General features: G+C 34.7%; 1 protein-coding gene across 1 annotated transcript; it reads right to left on the reverse strand.

Moving 5' to 3' along the window:
- Nucleotides 1-3,622: 3,622 nt before the first annotated feature.
- Nucleotides 3,623-19,166, reverse strand: LOC108988937 (mitotic spindle checkpoint protein MAD1). The gene is made up of 13 exons (XM_035684588.1): nt 18,967-19,166; nt 18,787-18,879; nt 18,313-18,429; nt 17,239-17,486; nt 12,003-12,174; nt 10,173-10,283; nt 9,880-10,083; nt 7,858-8,020; nt 6,793-6,883; nt 6,641-6,710; nt 5,485-5,613; nt 5,079-5,117; nt 3,623-4,058 (listed from the first exon to the last, which is right to left on the reverse strand). The coding sequence occupies exons 1-13, from the start codon at nt 19,144-19,146 to the stop codon at nt 3,969-3,971; spliced, it is 1,707 nt and encodes a 568-aa protein (XP_035540481.1). The 5' UTR covers nt 19,147-19,166; the 3' UTR covers nt 3,623-3,968.
- Nucleotides 19,167-22,227: the final 3,061 nt, after the last annotated feature.

The following is a 22,227-nucleotide window of genomic DNA, read 5'->3' on the forward strand; positions in this document are numbered from 1 at the left end:
TTTTAATTGGTCTGCATATATAGTGCAATGCACTCATGTACGTGAAAGTGCTTATTATAATGTAATGGTTTCGTGTGGGCGAAAATAAAGACAAGCTGGAAACGAAGTCAAAAAGGTTGTCGGTCGATGTTAAAAACGTCTACATGCATGAGCAGTTCTATTATATATATAACATATCATGATGTTCAAAGTTTGTTTTTTTTTTTTTTTTTTTGCAATATTAATTATCACATTAATTAATTGCTTTTTGGTCTTGTGTGGTTTTCATGATAATTAATTATGTTTCATGAATTAATGTAAATATGCAATTAAGCTTAATTAGGCATTATAATTAATATATATTCTCTAATTTGCAATCTAATTAATATATTATATATTATATATATGCCTCCGATCCATCCTCAAATATGGCACGTAGTACGCGCGTTTCCTTTCTAGCTAGCAACCTTTGCATTATAAACATGATGCATGCATGCAGCATTTAGTAAAGAGAAAATGAATTAGGTAGGTAAGGTAGGTAGCTGGGATCAGTAAAAAACAAAACAAATTAATTAATTAATTAAGGTTTTAGTTTTTGTGTTTTCATAATCACCTTTTATCGAAAGATTATTTAATTAATAGTTTCACGCAATTAGTACTGTATATTCACTTAATTTGTATATGGATGTACAGGTGGCAGTAATACATAGGTTGGTCGGCAAGGAATTAAGTCAAAGTACTTGATCAAGACCCATTCTAACTTATATATATATATATACACATGATCATATCTGTTATGCTTTGAATTTAAGGTACAAGCTGCTGGGAAAGTGTTGATCTGATCAGCACAAAGCGGGAGACAAAGTGGAGACAGAAGTACGTCATTTGAATCCTAAGTGGAACCCTACCTACTAACACACACACACACACACACAAATTAATATTGAGATCATCGATCGACCCATGGACATGATCAGCAAATTATATATAATTGTAAAATTAAGGTTGAACTGAATTAATTTATAATTTGGATTACCCGCTTGAAGTAGATGTAGTACGTACGCATGCATGACTGAATTAAACTTATATATATATATATATTATATCCAACACATGATTAGGCATATATATATATATATATATATATATATTATTTCCAGTACTCCACAAGCTTCGATCGACTAGATCTAATTGCATGCTAAAGGGGAAGATGGAAGAATAATGTTGGTATATTATATGTATATTATATGTATGTTATCACAAATTACTTTATACGTATAATTAATGGCCGCGACACCCGCAGTAAAAACTTGTGATTTTTTCTTTCTTTCTTTTTTTTTTTTTATTTTTCTCCCGAGAATTATAAACGTACATATATATTTTAGCTTGTCATAATTTTTAGAATGAACATTTCAATATATATTTATGATGATATGAAGATCGACTCCATTGTATGTATATATATAAATATATATATATATATGTCGGCAAGACCCTATATATATATATATATATATATAAATATAGAATAGAATAGGCTAATTAATTAATTAATGATCTGTAGCAGTACTATTAATATTGGAGGTACGCATGCAGCTGCATGCGTCACTCCAACTCTTTGTTGTCTGTAAATATATATATATATATATATATATATATATTTATATATAAAATTATAATTTAGCTTGAAGCTGTTGGACAAAATTCAACCATGCATATATGCAGTGATATGATATATGCACCTTTAATTTGTGAAAAGCAAATTATATAAATGGGTTCGAAGACTAGTATTAGTAGTACTTATAAATTAAAGGGTTTCATTCAACGCACCCATTAAACGATTTTAATGAATTTCAGACACCCGGCCGGCACCTTCAACGCTTGATCACTAATATTAAGTCAAAAGGGCATTCCTTTCCAAGTACTTGGCCTGGCAGCCGCACGTACTACTCCAAATTAAGGGTTCTTATAACTCCATTAATTCTCTCTCTCTCTCTCTCTCTCTCTCTCTTGTGGAGCTTAATTTTCCGGCCACTCACTTCCCATCGATCATCTCTTTCTGGTTTAGGTCAACCATTCACATGACAACTAATGCACCATTAACAAAAACTTTAAGACCATTTTAGAAATTGAGGTTTATCCTTAAGATCATCACTGATCTATGAATTAATTAGACAGATCAATATATATATATATATATATACAAGTCTAATATATTTTAAGATCAATGGATGCTCATGAAGTTGACGAATCTTGTGGTCTCAAATCTTCTTCAATTCAAATTTGTAGGCTTCAACTTTAGGCTTTGATGAGATGATGAGAGACTTCTACACGTCTGTAGCTCTCCACTTAACTACTCCCGGGCCACCATACAGACTGTAACTAATAGTAGTTTTAATTTAATTAGAAGAATGACGATACTACTGATAGATAGATGTTATACACAAACACACACGTACATGAGATCAGATACATTTAATTAGTCTTTAGAAATTTCAAATATTATATATATGGTGAAAATGGAATGATTTGACTTTTTTTTTTTAAATGAGAATGATTGACTCACCTCAAAAGAAAGAGTTGAAAATGGAAGGTTTTCCACTTAGTAGACATAAAAGTATCTTTAAATTAGGTGTACTGACCCAAAAATAATAACCAAGGTTCCACAAAGAGAGAGAGAGAGAGAGAGAGAGAGAGAGTTGGTAAACTTGCACTACAACATGCATTACTTTGAGTTGGTAGACTTTGTTGAATCAACACTACAGTAGACAGCGAAGAATACGGCACCAAAATGCATTTCCACTGCCCGATAGTCTTTATCTAAAACCACCCAAATCTCACTTATATATATATATAACCGATTGATTGCTTACATGATCTCCACATCTTCAGGTTTTTAAGGTCATTCCCATAATGATAGCCTCAGATCAAGATCAAACTTGTTAGCTTCCAAAAACCTACCGAACTGATGCTTTGCTTGTATTAATTCTTCTTCTTTTCTTTATGTTAATTTCCTAGAAAAGGGCGAGGGAGCAATGGTTACTAGAATGGCGTGGCGCCGTAGATAGAGGGGCCCTCCTCCCCCACCCTCGAAATGAATCCTAAAGTCACGCTCTGCCATACTTTCCCAACAAAAAAAACAAATGCTTTCAAACATCATCACACAGAATCAATGGCCTAACTAAGCATCTTTGCCACTTTTGAGTTACTGTTGCTGCATAAAAGTATGACAAGAAAGATTTACCTGAATCCAAGGAATGGAACAACCAACATACAAAGCACAATGAGCCCCATCCCACTCTTACTTACACTCACTCCACACCGCCCTCTTTTTTCTATTTAGGGTTCGTTTTGTCAAATTAGCTAGGTCAGCCACCTTTTTTTCTTTTTCTTTCTATTAAACCATACAATTTTCTTCTTCTTTTTTTCAGCCTTCAATTTTTTATTTTATTTTTTGGTAATCATTTTTAAACTTCTAAACTGCGTGAGTCCATGACCTTGCCATATGTCAGATTTTAGTTTAGATAATCCAATAGAATACAATTAACCCAACATGAACGTGCAAAATACAATAAGCGTTAATGTACTTGACCTATCTCCCACCCTGCATAGCATCATGAAATTAGGAAACATGCACCTAATGTGACACAAAGCATATACCACCGTTACAACACTTGGAAAATTATGCGTCCACCTGAATGGTCAAGAGGTTATTTACAATTTATCAACTGCCTACGTGAATTCTCACCGAATTTTATGCCATGAAGTCGATAGGATGCATACTTCATAAGAATACAAGCAGATGAAGCAAAACCCATGATCGATTTATTTCATCGTACCAAACTTTAGTCAAACATACATGTATGTGGGATTGTTCTGGGATATGTTGAATGACCTAGACAAAGATATGACTAGGTAGCAAAATCTACAAGTCTGGCGATTCATCTGCAGGAGAGATCTAAAGTTCCAGATTTGGGCCAAAAAACTTCTTAAGATAGGGTTCGTCTGTTAAAAGACTCCACTGTTAAGTTGGCAGTGAAAGCTGGAATCGAGTTCAACTTCCGAATAAATATGTCCACCTGCAAGAAGGCAGGCTTCAAAATTGAACCAAACAAAAAAATGCAGAGAACCACATGAAAAACCAGACACAAACCAACAGTTTTGACCATAAATAAATACATTCGAATAATTTGTAAGCCTACAAAACACTCTTTTTTTTCTGATAAGTAATACGAATTTCATTATAAGCGCAAAAGACAGCAGTCCAAGTACGAGGAGATGCCTACAGAAAACTCTTGACCCACTCCAAGTACAATGAGTTGCCTACAGAAAACTCTCAACCCATTATACCCCATATTAACCAAAGCTAATAATTCCTATAACTCATTTTCTAATTGGGGTTCAGGAGAGATGGAAGCAAGAAGTACATATTTCAGATAGCACGTCCTTCCCTTTGATTCAACGCGAAAGGGGAAAAAACTAAATATTAAAATAGAAATTGGTTCTAAAGAAATATTTTCAGTAAAGCTAATGGAAGAGGTGTCATGTATTTTCTCCGATTATCAAAATTTTGCCACTCAAACAAATGAAGGCTCAAGTAAAAAGCTTTTTGTGCAAACCCAGCCAGGGGCCTTGTTTGGGTAATGAGACATTCTAAGATATTCTCAAAACTTCTCATAATTTCCTTCCTGAACATCACTCAAAACACAAAACACTTTTCAATTTCAAATATTCAACCTTTTCAATTAATCATTACCTTATCCAAACACAAAACTCATTACAATTTTCCCAAACTTCTAAACAAAACACAAAAAACAATACAACTTTTTCATATATCAAAACAAAAATAACATTAAAAATTTATATTCAAACAATTTTGTAACTTTATAATCTTTTTATTCAACTTTTTCTCTCTCATTTCCCAAAACCCAATAAAACAACTTCATTCAAACCATTTCACTACTATTTACATAATTCTGAGATATTCTAAGTGTCCAAATGAGTCCTCCATGTAACAAAGAGAGAAATAAGAAGCATATATTCATAGGAATTGCAGGAAACACTATCAAAAGAATTGTAGGAAACAAAATGCTTCGTACCTGATGGGATATCTCAGGCTGAGAGGTGTAATCATTCGCCTGTTAGATTTAAAGAAAAAAAAAATTAGTTTCTAATTTCTACTTAAATGATATATATCAACATGAAACTTTGACACGCTGGAGAGGGGGAATGTGCTTGCACTGTTCCTTCCCTTTGTCAAGAAGGCCTACTTCAAAAAATGATAACTTACAAAAATATTTTCAGTTGAAATGTTATGCAATATACAATTGCCACGTTTAAATGCAAGCAAAAATATAGTATTTTCTACAACTCCTTTTTTTTGGACATAATCTATGGTATCCATTCCAAGATGGTAATAGCATTAGTGAAAGGCCAAGAGCAGATGATTGCTTTTGTGGGACATTAGACACCACACCCCCATATGCCCAGAAGACATCATCTTACCAAAATGATTGTATTCCCCGATTCATATTCAAATTCAAGTTTCTCATCATCGCCTTGTGCATATATAGACTGGAGAGTAAAATGTGTGACTGGTATTCCATTAGCACGCTGATGTTCATCCATTACAATCTGCCAAAAGTGTCATCAAAGATCTGCTTAAATTTTTTACATTTCACCATAAGATAACTTCTATCCTAGTCAAGCGAGAACATTGACATGAATAAAGCACACAAGAATATATCTAAATATTTGTGCTAGTATATACCAAAGAGTAACTTGCAGAACATTTTTTGCTAGTCACTATGGAGACAAAAGAGTTGTAACATTTCGATAATGAGAGCTTGAAACTACAGAAAAGGAATATAGATAAAAGTTCATTTTCCAGTACCCACAAGTAAAAGTTTACTGAGTGATGTACAATCATTTTCTGTACCACATTTTCAAACTTAAAATTCTTTTACCTTTCAGAAAAAATCTGTACCACATATTCAGATTATATTAATTCATCTTTTGGATAAGAAAAAAAGGTTTTCAAAAAGAAAGTAAAGAAAGTAGTCATTATAAACGTTTAAAAAATGAAGGAATAAAGTGCATTTTTGGTCATCCAACTTTCAACAATATTTTGATTCCATCACTATGTTTCAAATTGTGGAAACGCTATCCTGGAACTTCTAATGTTGTTTCAACGTTACACAACCAAAATTGCAAACATGACATATCAACTAAGGGGGCAAATGCTAACCCCTCGAGTGGTCTGGAAATAAAAGATGAAGACAAAGATGATGAAGGCTCACACAGAAGAAAGAAAGAAGTCTGAGAACCCAAAAAAAATCGACCACAGGAGACCATACATTCCACTATACGATCATATCTACCTTACACATGTTTGTTTCCTTGTAAAAAAAAAAAGAGCACCAATAACCCAGAAGAACCTGGCCTTTATCAGTTCATGTGTTCCCCAAGAACCAAATCTAGAGCTCTTCATAACCAAACAAAGCACACCGAGATAATCTAGTCAGTTTCGTTTTTAGGCTGACCAATCCCAAGTCACAACTTGCACCCACTGTAACAGACAATTACAACACAACCAAAAAAGGGAGGCAACATCGCAACATCACAAGAAAACATAAAGCAAAATGAGAAGTAAATAACATACCTTGTAACCAAAAAGTTCACAACATGCCCTCCTGAAAACTGAAATCCTATCGGCAAAAACAGTCTTGTATCTGTTCCACAGGTATGTTCAAATGTTTGGAATAGCTCATGTTCCAACACCGCCGCATAAAAATATATTTCTCATAGTATTACCTCTCTTCACGTTTTTCAAGAGTCGCAATTTGTTCTTTTAACTGTGCTACCTTCCCAGATATGTAGGAATCCACCAGTTTCCCAGCATCACCTAAATAATTAAAGTACAGAACGAGGAAAAGAAATGAACTCATTGTGTAATGGTCTAAAAAAAAATTAAGAAAATAACTGTGAAATCAATGAAGTAACCAATGACTACTTATTAGACATCTTTTTTTTAGTAGTATCGACACTTTTATTGAAGAGCACAAAGGCTAGGACTGAGTATACAGGATGTAAACAATAGCAAAGGCTTAGGCTTGGTTACATTACACAAACCAAACCATCTCATCTCATATAATCATTACAACTTTTTCAAACTCCCACACAAAATATAATAAACAATTCAACTTTTTCAAATCCCAAAACAAAAAAAATATTAAAAAATTATATTCTAACAATATTTTATTCAACTTTCAACTTTTATGTCATCTCATCTAATCTCATCTGTGTAACCAAACCAGGCGTTTTTCTGAATTCCTAGCATTCAAGTTGTGTTTCTTCAAAGTATATACTATATAGAAGCAATCCCATAATATACAGCAGCAAGCTTCACCACTGCCAACAAGGCAAATGCAGTTTCAAAATCTCATATAGCTTGAACAGTATTGGAGTAACATATTTCAGTCTATCAATACCTCCACTTTTGGTGTCGGGAAAGCTAATTAGATGGTTTAAGGAGCAAAGAGTGGGAGGGGACCAACAGTTTTGTGTGGTTTGACAAAGGACAGAAAGATACAGTAACAACCTTTGCTAACTTGTTGGCTTTTTGTTCTCAGCATACCTCAACTCATCCACAATGCAAGGATTTATGGCCCTAGACTAATTTCAATACAGCAACACCTTTATTTTGTATATGCCAAAAAAAACTCAGATTAAATAGCAACAACAAATGAAATCTCAAAAATACTCATAATAACCTCAGCATTAGTTACCTTGCACGCAAAAGTTTATACAATAAGGATCCCAAAAAAAAAAAGAGATGCACAAACATAAATGACAAACTTGATAATGATGCTTTTATACCTGACTGACTTCTCAATTCTTCAACAGCTTGTAACTTCTCCTTTGTCTTCTGTAACTCAGTCTGTAATGCCTCTATGGTTTGTTTAGCCTCATTATCAACTGCAAGAGTATTTACCATCCTCAAGACTTTTGTATTTGCAGAAGAATAATCACCATGACCCAACTGCAGATTGAAAAGCAACAAAAAGTTGTCAACAACTACTTCAAAGAGCATAAAAATTAAGTTTTTTTGTGAAATGAATGTTTCATCTGTATAAATATTAAAAAAAAAAAAACAAGTCAAATAAGAGAGCCTGACAAAAAACTCTTTGATTTATACTTGAAAGAAGAAAAAATAAAAAATAAAAAAGAGGAAGAGTTTCCCATAACACAAAAAAGTAACTGAGCATGTCCAATTTAAACTTCTTGAGTCGTCAAATTATTGATATAAAAAATTAGGGAGCATAAAGTACAAGCAATATAAGCATCAAGCTGTATCATACTAGAACCTTTGACGGTCATCCAAAATTTTAAGACAGCAGTAAGAGCATTGTCATTGGACTCATCAAATGAGCTCAATCTTTAAAATTTGAAGAATTTATGTTTAAAATCACTGCATTGGATTCACCAAACACTAAAATCTGAAACTTTGAGCTACAGTGCATTCCAATTCATCTTCAAATTGGAAGACTCACTATTCACACTCTATAACCATTATTTTATTTACTTAAATTATTGTTTCTCAATTTTGAGCCACAATATATTTAAGTTGGAAAACAATAATTTAAGTATCAAATTAAATTATTAATTAACATATAGTTAAATGTAATTGTAAAATATGAAAAAAATAAATTAAAAATATTATTATTAAAAAAATTATATTATATTATTATTTTGATGAATCCAATGGTTAATCCAATGTGGGGTTATGGATATGGAGGTTTTGAATTTATGGAAAACATATACTTTTCATCAAATTTTGAAGATGAAAATGATAAATCCAATGCTAATGCTCTAACAGTATTTTAAAAACCCGATGAACAACCACATACTCCAAAGTAGGTACATATCACTAACTACTCTATCGAGCAAGAGCAACCACAAGCAGACTAACCATAGAGTCCCAATTGATATTACCATCAATAAGAAGACAGCTAAGGAATTGAGAAGAGATCTTCAGCCGTCTACAAGGCAAGGTGTGAATATCTCCATTGAATTGCAAAAACAATTCTGACCATGGATAATATGAGGAAGCATGGGCCTAATGTTATTTATTGGTGCTATATGTGTAAAAAAGTGGTTAGATTGTGGATCATTTATTACTTCCTTGTGGGATAATATTTTCAGCAAAACCGAACTTGCATGGGGAATGCCTAGAAGGGTAGTGGATTTGGATTTTCTTGCTAGTTGGCGAGGTCTTCACGGTAACCCCCAAATCGCTATAATGTGGAAAATGATCCTGTTATGTCTTATGTGGTGGTGCATTTGACTTGAGAGGAATGGTCGGGGCTTTGTAGATCAGGAATACTCTTTGAATGAACCCAGAAAAATTCTTTTCAATACCTTCATTTTACGGGCTACTATTATTGTGATACCCCATATGATAAAGATAAGGGTAGTTGATGTATGGGATCTCACATTGCTTGCGAATGAGAAGTTCTTGCTCTTTATAAGGTTCCAATTGGGCTCCAATTGTATCATTGATTAGTCCTTTTAGAGTACAAGTCATGTGGTTTGGGCCTTCCATTGGGGCGTTACAGTTATTGATTTCAATGGGGCTAGTTTTCATGAATTTCTTGTATTTATTTCTAGTTCCTAACTTGGAACTAGGTTCTCTTTTGTATTCTTCCTATATTTTGGGTTACACCTATTTACTTGATTCAACAAATTTGTGTTTTATTTATCAAAAACAAATTGCAAAAACAACATCATATCCAACTCAATTCCAAGGACTGGCTTATTATTTATCAACTATGAATTAATGAAGCATGAATGGGTAGGAAAGCTTATATTAGTAATCCCCATAATGTCTTTGGCACCTACCTTTGACTCCAATAGGGAAATCTCTGAACGAAGCCGATCACTCTCTCTCTCCAGTGACTTTATTCTTCTTGCCTCGTTATTTAACCTCTCATTGAGCAACTTTATCTCCTCAGATTGACGAGTATTGACTTTCTTCTGTTCATGTAAACTACTCTCTAGTCCTTTAATACATGATTCTTTCTTTGCAAGAGATGATTCAAGCTCCTACACGCACCAACGAAGTCACAAACAAAGAACACTATGATCGTACGAATTAAAGAACAAATGAGGTACACAAGGAAAAATATTATAACCTGAATAAGCGTCCCATTGACTGTTTCATCTCCTGACTCATCGTTCTTTAGCCTCTTGAATTCATTGGCAAGATCTCTCAATTTATCTCTTTCTTCAGTAATCATGGAAAGCTACAATACACAATAAAATATCTTTGTACAAACATTTGAAAGAGAAAAAAATAAATAAAGGAAAGTTTGCAAATGCCTGAACCCAAGATTTAATATTATATAGACACATCTATTCAGAACAATACTCATATAACAGAATTCACAGTTAACATCAGTGTGGTACCTGGTCAATTATCATCTCAAAGAAATAAGCATGTCACTTTCACATCAATAAAAAGAATATAAATGTAGAAATTTGGCTAATGGCATCTCCACCTGTCCCATGTATGAGACAGTGTGGGGTACAAGGTCAAATCCCCCTAACCTTAGTTGCCTAGGAAAGTAAAAGGAAAAAGAATGTAAAAGTATCAACAAGTTTGATACCTTTACATGCCAAAAGCTTTTCCATTGCCTTTGGTGTGCAACCCAAGTACACGAGGTTAACAAGAGCCATTGTCGACAAAGAAGAAACAAATCTAAAGCCTGGTTTGGAAAGTGAGATGAGATGAGATGATCTGTGAATAGTAGTGAAATGGTTTGTGAATAGTAGTAAAATGGTTTGAGTTGAGATGTTTTATAGGGTTTTGAGAAATGAGAGAGAAAAAATTGAATAAAAATATTATAAAGTTAAAATATTATTAGAATATATATTTTTTTTTTATTTGAAAAAGTTGAATTGTTTTTTGTGTTTTGTTTGAAAGTTTAGAAAAGTTATAATGATTAGGTAATGATTAGATGAAAAAGTTGAAAATTTGAAAATTTGAAAACTTGAAATTGAAAAGTGTTTGTGTTTATAGTGTTTGGATATTGGGATGAGATGAGATGAGAGGTTCTTGCCATCCAAACCAGGTTAGTCAAAGACATCTCATTCTCATATGAAACATCAATTACCAAAACAGGATTTCTCTTGATTAAATTATCAACAGCCAAGATTTCAATAAATAATGACAGTCCGTGAGCAAAAGCTACTGTTGAAAGCTACCATTTAGCTAGCTTTAAAGTTAGATAATAAATTACAGGTTACAAATATACCACAATGTGTCTGCAGATGTGTTAAGTGTTTTCTGTGTGTATTTTGTGACTGCAAGTAAAAGCAGTCAACTTTCAGCCTAAGTTAATTGGTAGCTCAATCTTACCGATGAAGTTTGAAAAAAAAAAACCCTAATTCTTAAAATTAAAAAGACTCAGTCAAAAAATATATTATCCCGAGTCCTCTTCCACCAAGAAATACCAAAGAAAATTCAAGCCCTTGGACATTCTCCCTTCATTATCACCCTTTTCTTATCTGCCACTATAGCCAATTTATAGCGACATTTTTCTAGCATAAAATTGACCTGTGAACGAGTGCTCATATGCCTTCTGGCAATTTTTTTTTATTGGCACTGGGTGTCCAAGAACAAAGTTTCGACTAATCTGAGGGGTGTCAGGCCCTCAGCAAAAAGTTTCCCACAAGTGCACCTCAAGTAATCCCTCCTTCAGTCCAATGACCCCTAGAAATTGTTTGCACCCAAGAGGATTCGAACCTTAGACCTGAAGGGAGCATACCACCAATACCAAGCCAATTCCTAGAGGTTCCTTCAGGTAAGTGAATGCAACTAAATATGGCAGGTAAATAGGAGCATAACATCATTTCCACTAGCTTTAACCCTGGGTCCTCTGCTACAGTTGTGAGTGTAGCACCAGTCACTTGTTAACTATGATCTTATTACTTTCCACAAAACTATTTAAGTAAGCACTTACCATCACTTCAATCCGCTTAACCTCTGATTTTGATTCTTCTGCCTTCTCTTTGGCAAATGCAGCCTCAGTTTCAGCAGCGTGCTTTCCACTTTGCGCAGCATCAAGAGCCACCTCCATTTGTTTTAAGCGGGCATTTGCATCTCCCTCCTTCATCATGCAATCGATCACCTCTCTGCATCAATGGTCACGCATACCAAAAATTACATTGCTTAATCAAGAATATGTACTAGCTTCATTAAGGAAATATCCCATTCAACCCTCGGTATACACACGCACACACATATAAGCAAAATTGTATACTTCGAAGAAACATCCACATATTTGGTCTTCATGCAAGTGTGTACCGGATCTGAGAGTATTAAAAAAAAGGCTTTGGCGTGTGTATGGCTGCGAGAGTGACAGAGAAGAGGGCATTACAGCCATAAGGAAGTTTGGAAACTCAGAAAATTAACCATGATGTAGAGGGAGAAGCTTGCAAGCAGGACCAATTTATTCAAACCCAAACTTTAATAGATTGCAAGGGCTGGATTATACATCCATAAGTGTAGGAGCTATATTATATACCAGTAGAAATCTGTTGCCCCACCCTTAAAATGTCAATAAATTACCCTCTTTGCATGAGCCCTGAGCCATGGGAAAAGGAATAGCATTACATAGCATTTCTTCTATAATTAAATACACCTCCTGAGAAAAAAGTACAATGGTAACAGACAGCATCCGTTAAACTCAACTAAAGATCTACCTAAGCCACTACTAAAAACTAACTTAAAGTGAGCTTGGTTCCCAATTAAAAGGGGTTAGCTCTATGAATCATTTTCTACCACTCAGCCTGCCAAGAACTAAGCCAATATCTTCAAACACTTGAACAAAGAAATTAATATACAGAATACCCCAGTTGGTAACGTTCACAACATCCGATTGTTGGCTAACACTCTTGGATGCAAGGTTTCCTCTCTTTCCATGAATTACCTTGGTCTTCCTTTGGGTGTTGCCTTAAGGGCTAAAGGGATGCTTGGGGAATGAGAAGAGATGATAAATCTATGAATAGTAGTAAAATGGTTTTAGTTATGAGTTTTATGGGGTTCTGAGAAATGAGAGAAAAAAAGTTGATTAAAAATATTATAAAATTAAAATATTGTTAGAATATAATTTTTAAAATTATTTTTGTTCTGGGATTTGAAAAAGTTGAAGTGTTTTTCGTATTTTGTTTGGAAGTTCGGAAAAGTTGTAATGATTAGATGAAAAAGTTGAAGATTTGAAATTGAAAAATGTTTGTGTTTGAACGATGTTTGAGGAGAAAATGAGATGAGATGAGATGAGATGAAACAAAACCATCCCATCTTCCAAACAACCCCTAAATCTGTCTGGGATACAATAATTGAGAAAATTGAACGTACATTGGCAGGTTGAAAAAGAATGTATTTGTCGAAAGATTAATCTTTATTCCCAATTCCAACGAGTGTGGCAACCCGTATTGAGAAACTTCATTGCGATTTCTTTTAGAGTGATCTAGGGGATATATTCAAATTCCATCTAATTAAGTGGGATAAGGTATGCTCCTTAATCTCTTATGGTGGGCATAGAATTAGAAATCTAAGGGTTTTCAATCGGGTCCTACTTGGGAAATAGTTGTGATGATATAATATGGGACCAGAAACTTAATGGAAGTCGGTAATTGACTTCAAGTATGGAGGCTTTTGGGGCAAAGGGGGTATGTAGGGCGTATGGAGTGGAAGTATGGAAGCACATTAAACGAGGGTGGGGGGTTTTTGCTTGTCACACTAGACTTGTGTTGGGAGATGGCTCTAGAATAAGGTTTCCTTTGTTTTCGCAGATGAGATGAGTTGAGATTAAAGTTAAAAAGTTGAATAAAATATTGTTAAATATATTTTTTTAATATTATTTTTGTTTTGAGATTTGAAAAAGTTGAATTGTTTATTTTATTTTGTATGGGAATTTGATAAAGTTGTAATGATTAGATTAGATGAGATGAGTTGAGAAGTTTCCTGAAAACAAACGAGACCTAAAACTCTGGTATGACTTATGGTGTGGAGATAACACCCTTAAGGACTCATTCCCTTTAGTTTTCAGGATTGCATGTGAAAAAGAAGCTTCAATGGCTGACTTCATGGAGATATTTGGTGACCTAGTCCAATGGAATGTGAGTTTCACTCCCAAGCTTGGGAAGTTGGCAGCTTTGTGGGTTTTTTTTAGACTCTTGCACTCCATGAGACCGATCCCTCAAGGATCTGACACATTGTGGTGGGTACCCACGGGAAAAGGTACATTCTCGATTCGCTCTTCTTTTTTTTTTTTTTTTATAAGTAACATATTGAGAAAAATGTAATCACATAAATCGGCTCCAAAGACCAAAGATTCACTCTTTCTATAAGTCTCTCACACAATCGCAAAACAATCATTTTCCATGGAGAAGGATTTGGATAAATAAAGCGCCTCCCAAAGCAGGAGTTTTTGCATGGACAGCTTCTCTAGGTAAGATTTTGCCGATGGATAACTTACATAAACGCAGGGTGATTATAGTGGACTGGTGATGTATGTGCAAAAAAAGTGGTGAGACTATAGATCATCTTCTACTGCATTGTGAGGTTGCTAGAGCATTATGGGAAGATGTATTCAAAAGGTTAGAGCTAGCCTTGGTTATGCCTACTACAATGCTTGAGCTTTTGGCCAGTTGGGCAAATCTAAGCGGTATTCCACAAATCATAGTTGTGTGGAATATGGATCCTACTTGTATTATGTGGTGCTTATGGTAAGAGCGTAATAACCAGACATTTGAAGACAAGGAACTTCATTAAAGGAGCTTAAATTACTTTTTGTTAGAACTTTATTTCTATGGGCCAAAGCTTTAGATTTCAATGGCCTTGATTTTCATGATTTTCTTGTTTCCATTTCTTCTTCCAAGACAGGGGTTACCTCGTGTATATCATCTTGTGTACTTGGGCTATGCCTATTCTTATTAATACAATCATTTACTTATAAAAAAAATATACAGAATACCCATCATTTATCAACACCATCACCTAATCAAAAATCTTTAATGGTTGGATGTATTGCACCTGTTCCATCATTCTGCACAATCAAGATGCAACACAAACTTTTTTTTCTTCCATTCAACTGCTCTCAAGAATCCTTTTCCCTTTTACAGTTAAGCTTTTCAACAATTGGCATTCTGTTTTTCATAAGTTTTACCATAAAGAAGAAAGGTTTTAATCCATAAATCACAAATGAAATACAATTTTTTACGCCCTGTCGTTTCAATTTTTACTTTAAAAAAAAATGAAATACCATTTTTTATAACTAAAAGTAAAACTTTATTGGTAGCAAAAGGTATAGCCCAAGTATACATGAAGTAACCACTAGGCACTAGTGTAAACCTACCATTTATGCTCTCCATAAAAACCATTACCATTAAAAAAGCTTAGATCTCCAGTAAATGTCAGTGATTACATAAAATTTATTTTTGCTCCAAATACTTTAGTTTCATAGAAGTAATGTAAAACTCAGTTCTCCATCTACCATTGCTTCCATATTTGGACCTTATTGCAGCCCTCTAAAGACCAACCAGCTCACCCAGAAAGCATAGTACCACTTGCCAACATTAGCATAGTGAATGAAGATAATTTAAGAGATAGTTCGAACACTGAGATATTTCTCAGATATTCTCAGATATTTCCTTCACAAACATCACTCAAACACAAAACACTTTTCAATTTCAAATCTTCAACTTTTTCATCTAATCATTATTTAATCAGTACAACTTTCTCAAATTTTTAAACAAAACGCAAAAAACAATACAATTTTTTCAAATTTCAAAACAAAAATTATATTAAAAATTATATTCATTTTTTAACTTTATCATATTTTTATTTAAATTTTTCTCTCCTTTCCCAAAACCAATAAAATATCTTAACTCAAACCATTTCACTACTATTCACAAATATTTTGAGATATTCTAGGTGTCCAAACAAGCCCTACACTCCTCTCTCTTTCAATGTATGTCATATCAACAGCAATCCCCCTCAGTCAAAATGATAATGAATGCAAAGACAATATATAATTTCTCACTTATCTTATGATATTATAAACCATTCAAGTTTCATTCCAAAAACTATAATAAACCATTTATGGAGACAGCTATGTTTGGCAAGTGAGAGTACCTCAAGTACTCTCACTACTATTCTTTACTTTATTATTACTTTTTACCTACTTTTCTACCATTCATTACTTTTCACCTACTTTTTACTACTATTCAATATTTTATTATTACTTTTTCACTACTATTCACAAACATTCTCAACACTTCTCAACACTTCTCACTACCCAAACGTACCCTAGAGTCTAGAAAGAGTCCAAACTCAATTTTGTATTATATTTTTCAATTCATAAATTCCTCTAAGCCACATACCAGTGATACTTGTACGCCATGTACATATCATATACTCTCAATCCACCTTGCAAAGGGGTATGGGTTGAGGGGTAACACGCAACACGCAAAATGTTAGGGCTCGTTTGGACACTTGGAGTATCTTATAATTCTGTGAATGGTAATGAAATGGTTTGAGTTAAGATGTTTATTAGATTTTGGGAAATGAGAGAGAAAAAATTCAATAAAATATCATAAAGTTAAAAAATTGTTTCAATATCATTTTTTAATATTATTTTTTCCTTAAAGTTTGTAAGAGTTGTATGGATTTTTGTATTTTGTTTTGAAATTCGTAAAAGTTGTATAGATTTTTGTATTTTGTTTTGAAGTTTGTAAAAGTTGTATTGGTTTTTGTGTTTCGATAATAATTAGGTAATGATTAGATGAAAAAGTTGGAGATTTGAAATTGAAGTGTTTTGTGTTTGAGTGATGTTTGAGAATGAAATTATGAGAAGTTTTGAGAATTATGTGTCCCATATCTGTGTCCAAATGTCCAAGTCTCTAAAAACTCAGACCGAAAGTGAAGAGTAATGACAAATGCACCCAATAAGGCAAATATCTGATGAAGTTTTGGTGTTACAGCACATGTTCATTTTCAATCACCAAAAGTTGCTTTACTTGTACAGATGGTATAGGAGTTCATCCGTGCCAAAAAATTAAAATAAAAACAATAAAAATAAAATAACTGGAAAAAAACGTCTTTCAAGTATAGGGTATTGAATTTGTTTCCTAGTGACTGTGAAGAAGTGGTCCCAGTAATAAAGCCAACAGTAGTGAAATAAATGTACTCACTTTTGTAATGCTGCAAATTTAACTGGTATATCCTCGGAACATGACACACCAGGAATTTCTTTGATCATCAACTTCCAAGATGACAATTCATCCTCCAGCTTCTTCATACTCATCTGGAATTCATGTAATTTAGATAACTCTCCCTCTGCCCTCTCTCTGCGGCCCTTCTCTTCCAATAATTTCTCCTTCAATAACTCAATGTTTTCACGAGATGATCTCAACTTCCTTGCCTCTCTGACTTCGGATTCCTAATCATAGTCAAAGCAAATAAATAAAGAACAGTGAGGAAAGGGCTCATAAAACAATATGATGACAAAAGAATGTAAATTAAATAAACAAAGATAAAATAAGGCAACCCAATTAAAGTATCTTTTTTTCAAAAATAAAGAAGACAGTGCGACATTCCCATGCCTTTAGGAGATGAATGCTAAGAGCAACAGCAAAACTTATATGCAGGGTTTAAATTAAAGCCTTTTTGCATCTGCATCCAATGGTAATCAGCACATGAATGGCTAAAAAAAATATACAATATAGGTTTTCTTTTGTGTCAAGTACTAAAGATGGTATTAAATATCAGTGTCTTGAGTTAAAGTCACCATTTCCTTGTATCAGTTTCAAATTATAGCAAGGCAAACTTATCAAAAAAAATTATAACTAGGTGTTTCTCTTGTATACAACCCGTGTACTTGAGCTATGCCTATTGCTATTGTCAATAAAACTTACAATTACTTATTAAAAAAAGAAAGTGTCAACAAGACATAGCCTAAGTTTATAGGGGCTCAAGAAAAAGAGACAGACTACTAGTACTTGCTGCAGGCCAAAAGCACAAAAAGTACCTTCTCTGGCTACACTGCTAGCAATGGAATTCTCCACCAGGAATAAAATAGTCGAATTTAAATGGTAGATGACAGCAAAAATCTTATTCTGTATATGCATCTGTATGTATCAGCACTTAAATGAGGTAAATCATTGCAAGGATCAACTTTGCGGATGGCAAGTCACCTTACAAGGAACATTCATTGTAACATGAAGGGGGTAAATATGTGGTAATAAAGAATGATCAACCAAACTTACGTAGTTCCTAAGCTCTTCTTGCAAATGTTTCACCAAAATATTACTATCAGTAGAAGAAGCTTCTTGAAATGTGAAGCTTGATAATTTCTTCTCCACTGCACTCTTCTGATGCATGCACTGGAAAAATAAACACAATAACTTCCATTTAGAAAATGAATTGATCAAGTGAGGGTATTATTAGTCAATAAGTCTAAGACGGTTGTTAGAAAAATTACTTGTTATTAATTCAAGTTGATACAAGCAAAAATTCAAAACCAACACCAAGCAGGACAGTTCTCTTTTACTTCTTTTGGAAGAGACATTCAAAGATAAGGCATCAAAAGCTAAATCCAAGAAACAGAGGTATGGTATAACGACAACCTAAAGAGTGTTGGCATCATAAGGGGATATAAAGTAATGAATATCAGATATATGGTTGGACAAAGAAATTGTATGTAAGCTCCAAGAATCAACAAATGAACAAGAGCTAAGAACCTCAGTGAGTTGCTTCTTAAGATCTTCCAGTTGCTCTTTTAAAAGGCCTGATTCTTCCTCAGCATTGATAGCTCTGCATTCCATCCTTTCAAGCTTTGAACAGCAAAATTAGGCAAATTAAACAACAGTAGATTGCATACGCTGCACATGAAAATTAGATTGACGTATATATCTACTCACATCTGCACTTATTCTAGAAACAGAAAGTTTTGAATCTCTTTTCAGCAATTCAATCTCATTGTGGAGACGTTTTTTCTCCTTCTCTATGCTTTCGGAAAGATTGCTCAGTTTTCTCTCGAAAGTACTTGCTTTCTCTTCAGCTGAAGCTGTCGAAGCATCAGCCTTCAAGCGAAGATTCATTTCATTGCGGAGCTTTACCTAAGATCCAAATTTGGAAAAGATCACATCATCTCACATCCCACATAGCATCAAGCATGCACAACATAATATAAACACAAATTTCAACCATACAAGAATTTATCTGTTTTCACAGAGTTCTCCAGCAACCAAGATCACAGAATAAACAAGCTTTATTGATTAATTTGGAGATGCCACTCATGATTAAAATCAAACATCAGGCCCTCGGCAAGAATTGGAGGTGCGGACAAGCTACATTTGAGCATATCCAAGCAATGGGTGTTTGAAGTAAAGTCATTCTATGATGCCTATGTTTCTTTTCTTGATTTTTTTTTTTTTTTTTTTTTTATTGGCGTCGGATGTCCGAGAACATTGTCCCAACTAATCCCGAGGGGGCACAAGCCCTCAGCAAGAAGTTTCCCGCAAGTACACCTAGGGTAATTCAAGGGAAAAATCCTCTTGTCCGATAACTCCTAGAAATTGTTTGCACCCAAGAGGATTCGAACCTTAGACCTGGAGGGAGCATACAACCAAGACCAAGGCCTTTACCACTTGAGTCAACCCCTAGAGGTTTCTTTTCTTCATTATTAATAAAACTAATCTTACATAGTAAAAAAATGTCACAAACAGCACTGCCAAATGAGGCCTTGCTTGGTTTTTCCTCCTTTATAAGAAGGGGCTCTGACAGCAAAACCATTGATAAACTGTAAAAGCAGTTCAATAAACAAGAGGTTCTTTTATTGGACATGCAGTTAATTCAAAAAGCTCAAAGTGGCACGTCATCCTTAAGGGGCAATTTGGTGTCCAACTTATTGTCAAAAATTTAACCATGCAATACAAAGCTCTCTTGGGCAAATGACTTTGAGGGTACACAAATAGGGAGGCTATATAGCGATTGGTTGTGTAAAAGCCAAATTTGAAATAATGTTTGTGCGGAGGAAGCTGCTTCTCTAATAGCCCCGTTGAATAGGAACGCGAAGGCTCTTTGTGTAGATGTGTTCTAGGTTTTATTCAGCATTTCTAGTTGTAAGGAGGCTTTGGTAGCAAAAGATACGCAATTTTAATTTTTTCTTGTTGGTCGGTAAACATGACTTTATTGATTATAAGAATAGGCAAAAGTCCAAGTATACAGGACATATACAAGAGCAACACCTTTTTTTATCAGTAAATAAGAATGAACATATACAAGAGCCACACCTAGGCATGACTGTCTAAAGCTACAAGAAAATCATGTACGTTCATGCCATTAAAGTCTATTACAATCGACCAATAGAATAAGTGTGAAGAAAAAAAATTCTAAGCTCATCCATTGTCTATTCACGATCCTCAAAACTCCGACCGTTCCTCTCCATCCATATGCACCACCATAGGCAGATCAGTATCATCTTCCACACAGCTAAAATTTGAGAGTTACCCCGGATGCCTTGCCAACTGGCCAAAAAGTCAACAACCCTTCTTAACATTACTCAAAAGAGTCCCACTCTCGCAAAGGTATCGTTCCATAAGCTCTTGGCTACATCACAATGCAATAATCGGGGATCCACGGACTCACCATTTCTCTTACACATGTAATACCAATCCAATACAATGAATCGGCGTTTCCGTAGATTATCTAAGGTGAGAATCTCCCCTAACAAAGTTGTCCACATAAAAAAAGAAGCTTTTGGGGGGGCCTTAGTCTTCCATATGTTCTTCCATAGGAATGTTCTTGTAGAGTGTGTCATAAGAGACTTATAGTACGACTGTACAGTAAATTTCCCCATCTTGGATGGGGACCACATCATCTTATCCGCTCCTCCAATCACTCTACAATTGTACACAAAATTGAAGAAATTTATAAAGGTGCCGATTTCCCAATCTTGGGCAGCTCTAAGGAAAATAATATTTCATTAGGGAGAGCCACTAGAGATATCCATAAGCTATGCTACTGTAGCCGCCTTTCTTTGTGCAATGTTGTATAGTATTGGTGCTTATCCCCATATTTTAACCATAGAGCCCTCGATTTTTGTCTCCATGAAATCTCTTCCATTAAAGCCAACCTTTCAATATCCAAGATGAGATGCTTTTTGTGAACCTTTTCTTCTTCTAAGAGCCCCCTCTCCTCCTCCATTTCCTCTAAACTCTGTAGTTCGTTGAAGAGGGACTTTTATTTATATTCCACATTCCCGAAAATATGCTCATTCCACTTTTTCAAGTCCACCTTGAGAGCCCTTAGCTTACAGCCCAACACATAGCTCGGGTTTCCCTATATGAGATAGGATGATCACCATTGTCTAACTTGCTCAATGAAGCCTTCTGAATTCAGCCACATGTTCTCAAACTTAAAATATATTTTCCCGCTCTGGATGCCTCCACAATCAATAACAATGGGGAAGTGATCCGAACATATTCGTAGAAGCCGTTTTTGGATTAGGTCCAGAAAATGTGCTTCCCAATCAGGCGAAATAAGGAATCTATCAAGTATTGGCAAAGAGGAATATCCAGCAGTTCTTGCTCACAAATAAATTCAAAAAAATCCTGCATTGCTAAGCTAGAGCTAGGGCCTCCTAGTCGTTCTCTTAGGAAGTGAGTAACATTAAAATCTCCTTCAGTACACAAAGGAAGGCTCCAAAAGCTACAAAGACCAGCCAATTCATCCCACAAGCCCCTTCTCGCGGTATTAGAGTTGGGACCATAAACACCAATGAAGGACCATTGGTAACTATCTTCCACATTCTTGAAACAAGTAGTCATCGTATATTGCCTCACACACCCATGCAACTTTTCTAGCACCCTTTTATCCCCATTAACAAGATGCCTCTCGAAGCCCCCTTAGAAGGCAAATGCAACCACCCCACATGACAACAATTCCACAAACTCCGTATAATGCTACGGGAGATGAATGCTAGTTTTGTCTCTTGTAGACATACAACATCGACTTTCCAACCACGAAGCTGATTTCGTACTTTGGTGCGCTTCTCTAACTCATTCAACCCCCTGACATTCCACGAGACTATCTTGGATTCTTGAGCTTCAAAAAAACACTGATTTTGCCCTACCCTTCATTCCACCACGACTTGCACTTCCTTAGTAGTTTACCAAACA

Source organism: Juglans regia, chromosome 13 (genome assembly GCF_001411555.2).
Source record: "Juglans regia cultivar Chandler chromosome 13, Walnut 2.0, whole genome shotgun sequence".
In the NCBI taxonomy this organism is placed as follows: domain Eukaryota; kingdom Viridiplantae; phylum Streptophyta; class Magnoliopsida; order Fagales; family Juglandaceae; genus Juglans; species Juglans regia.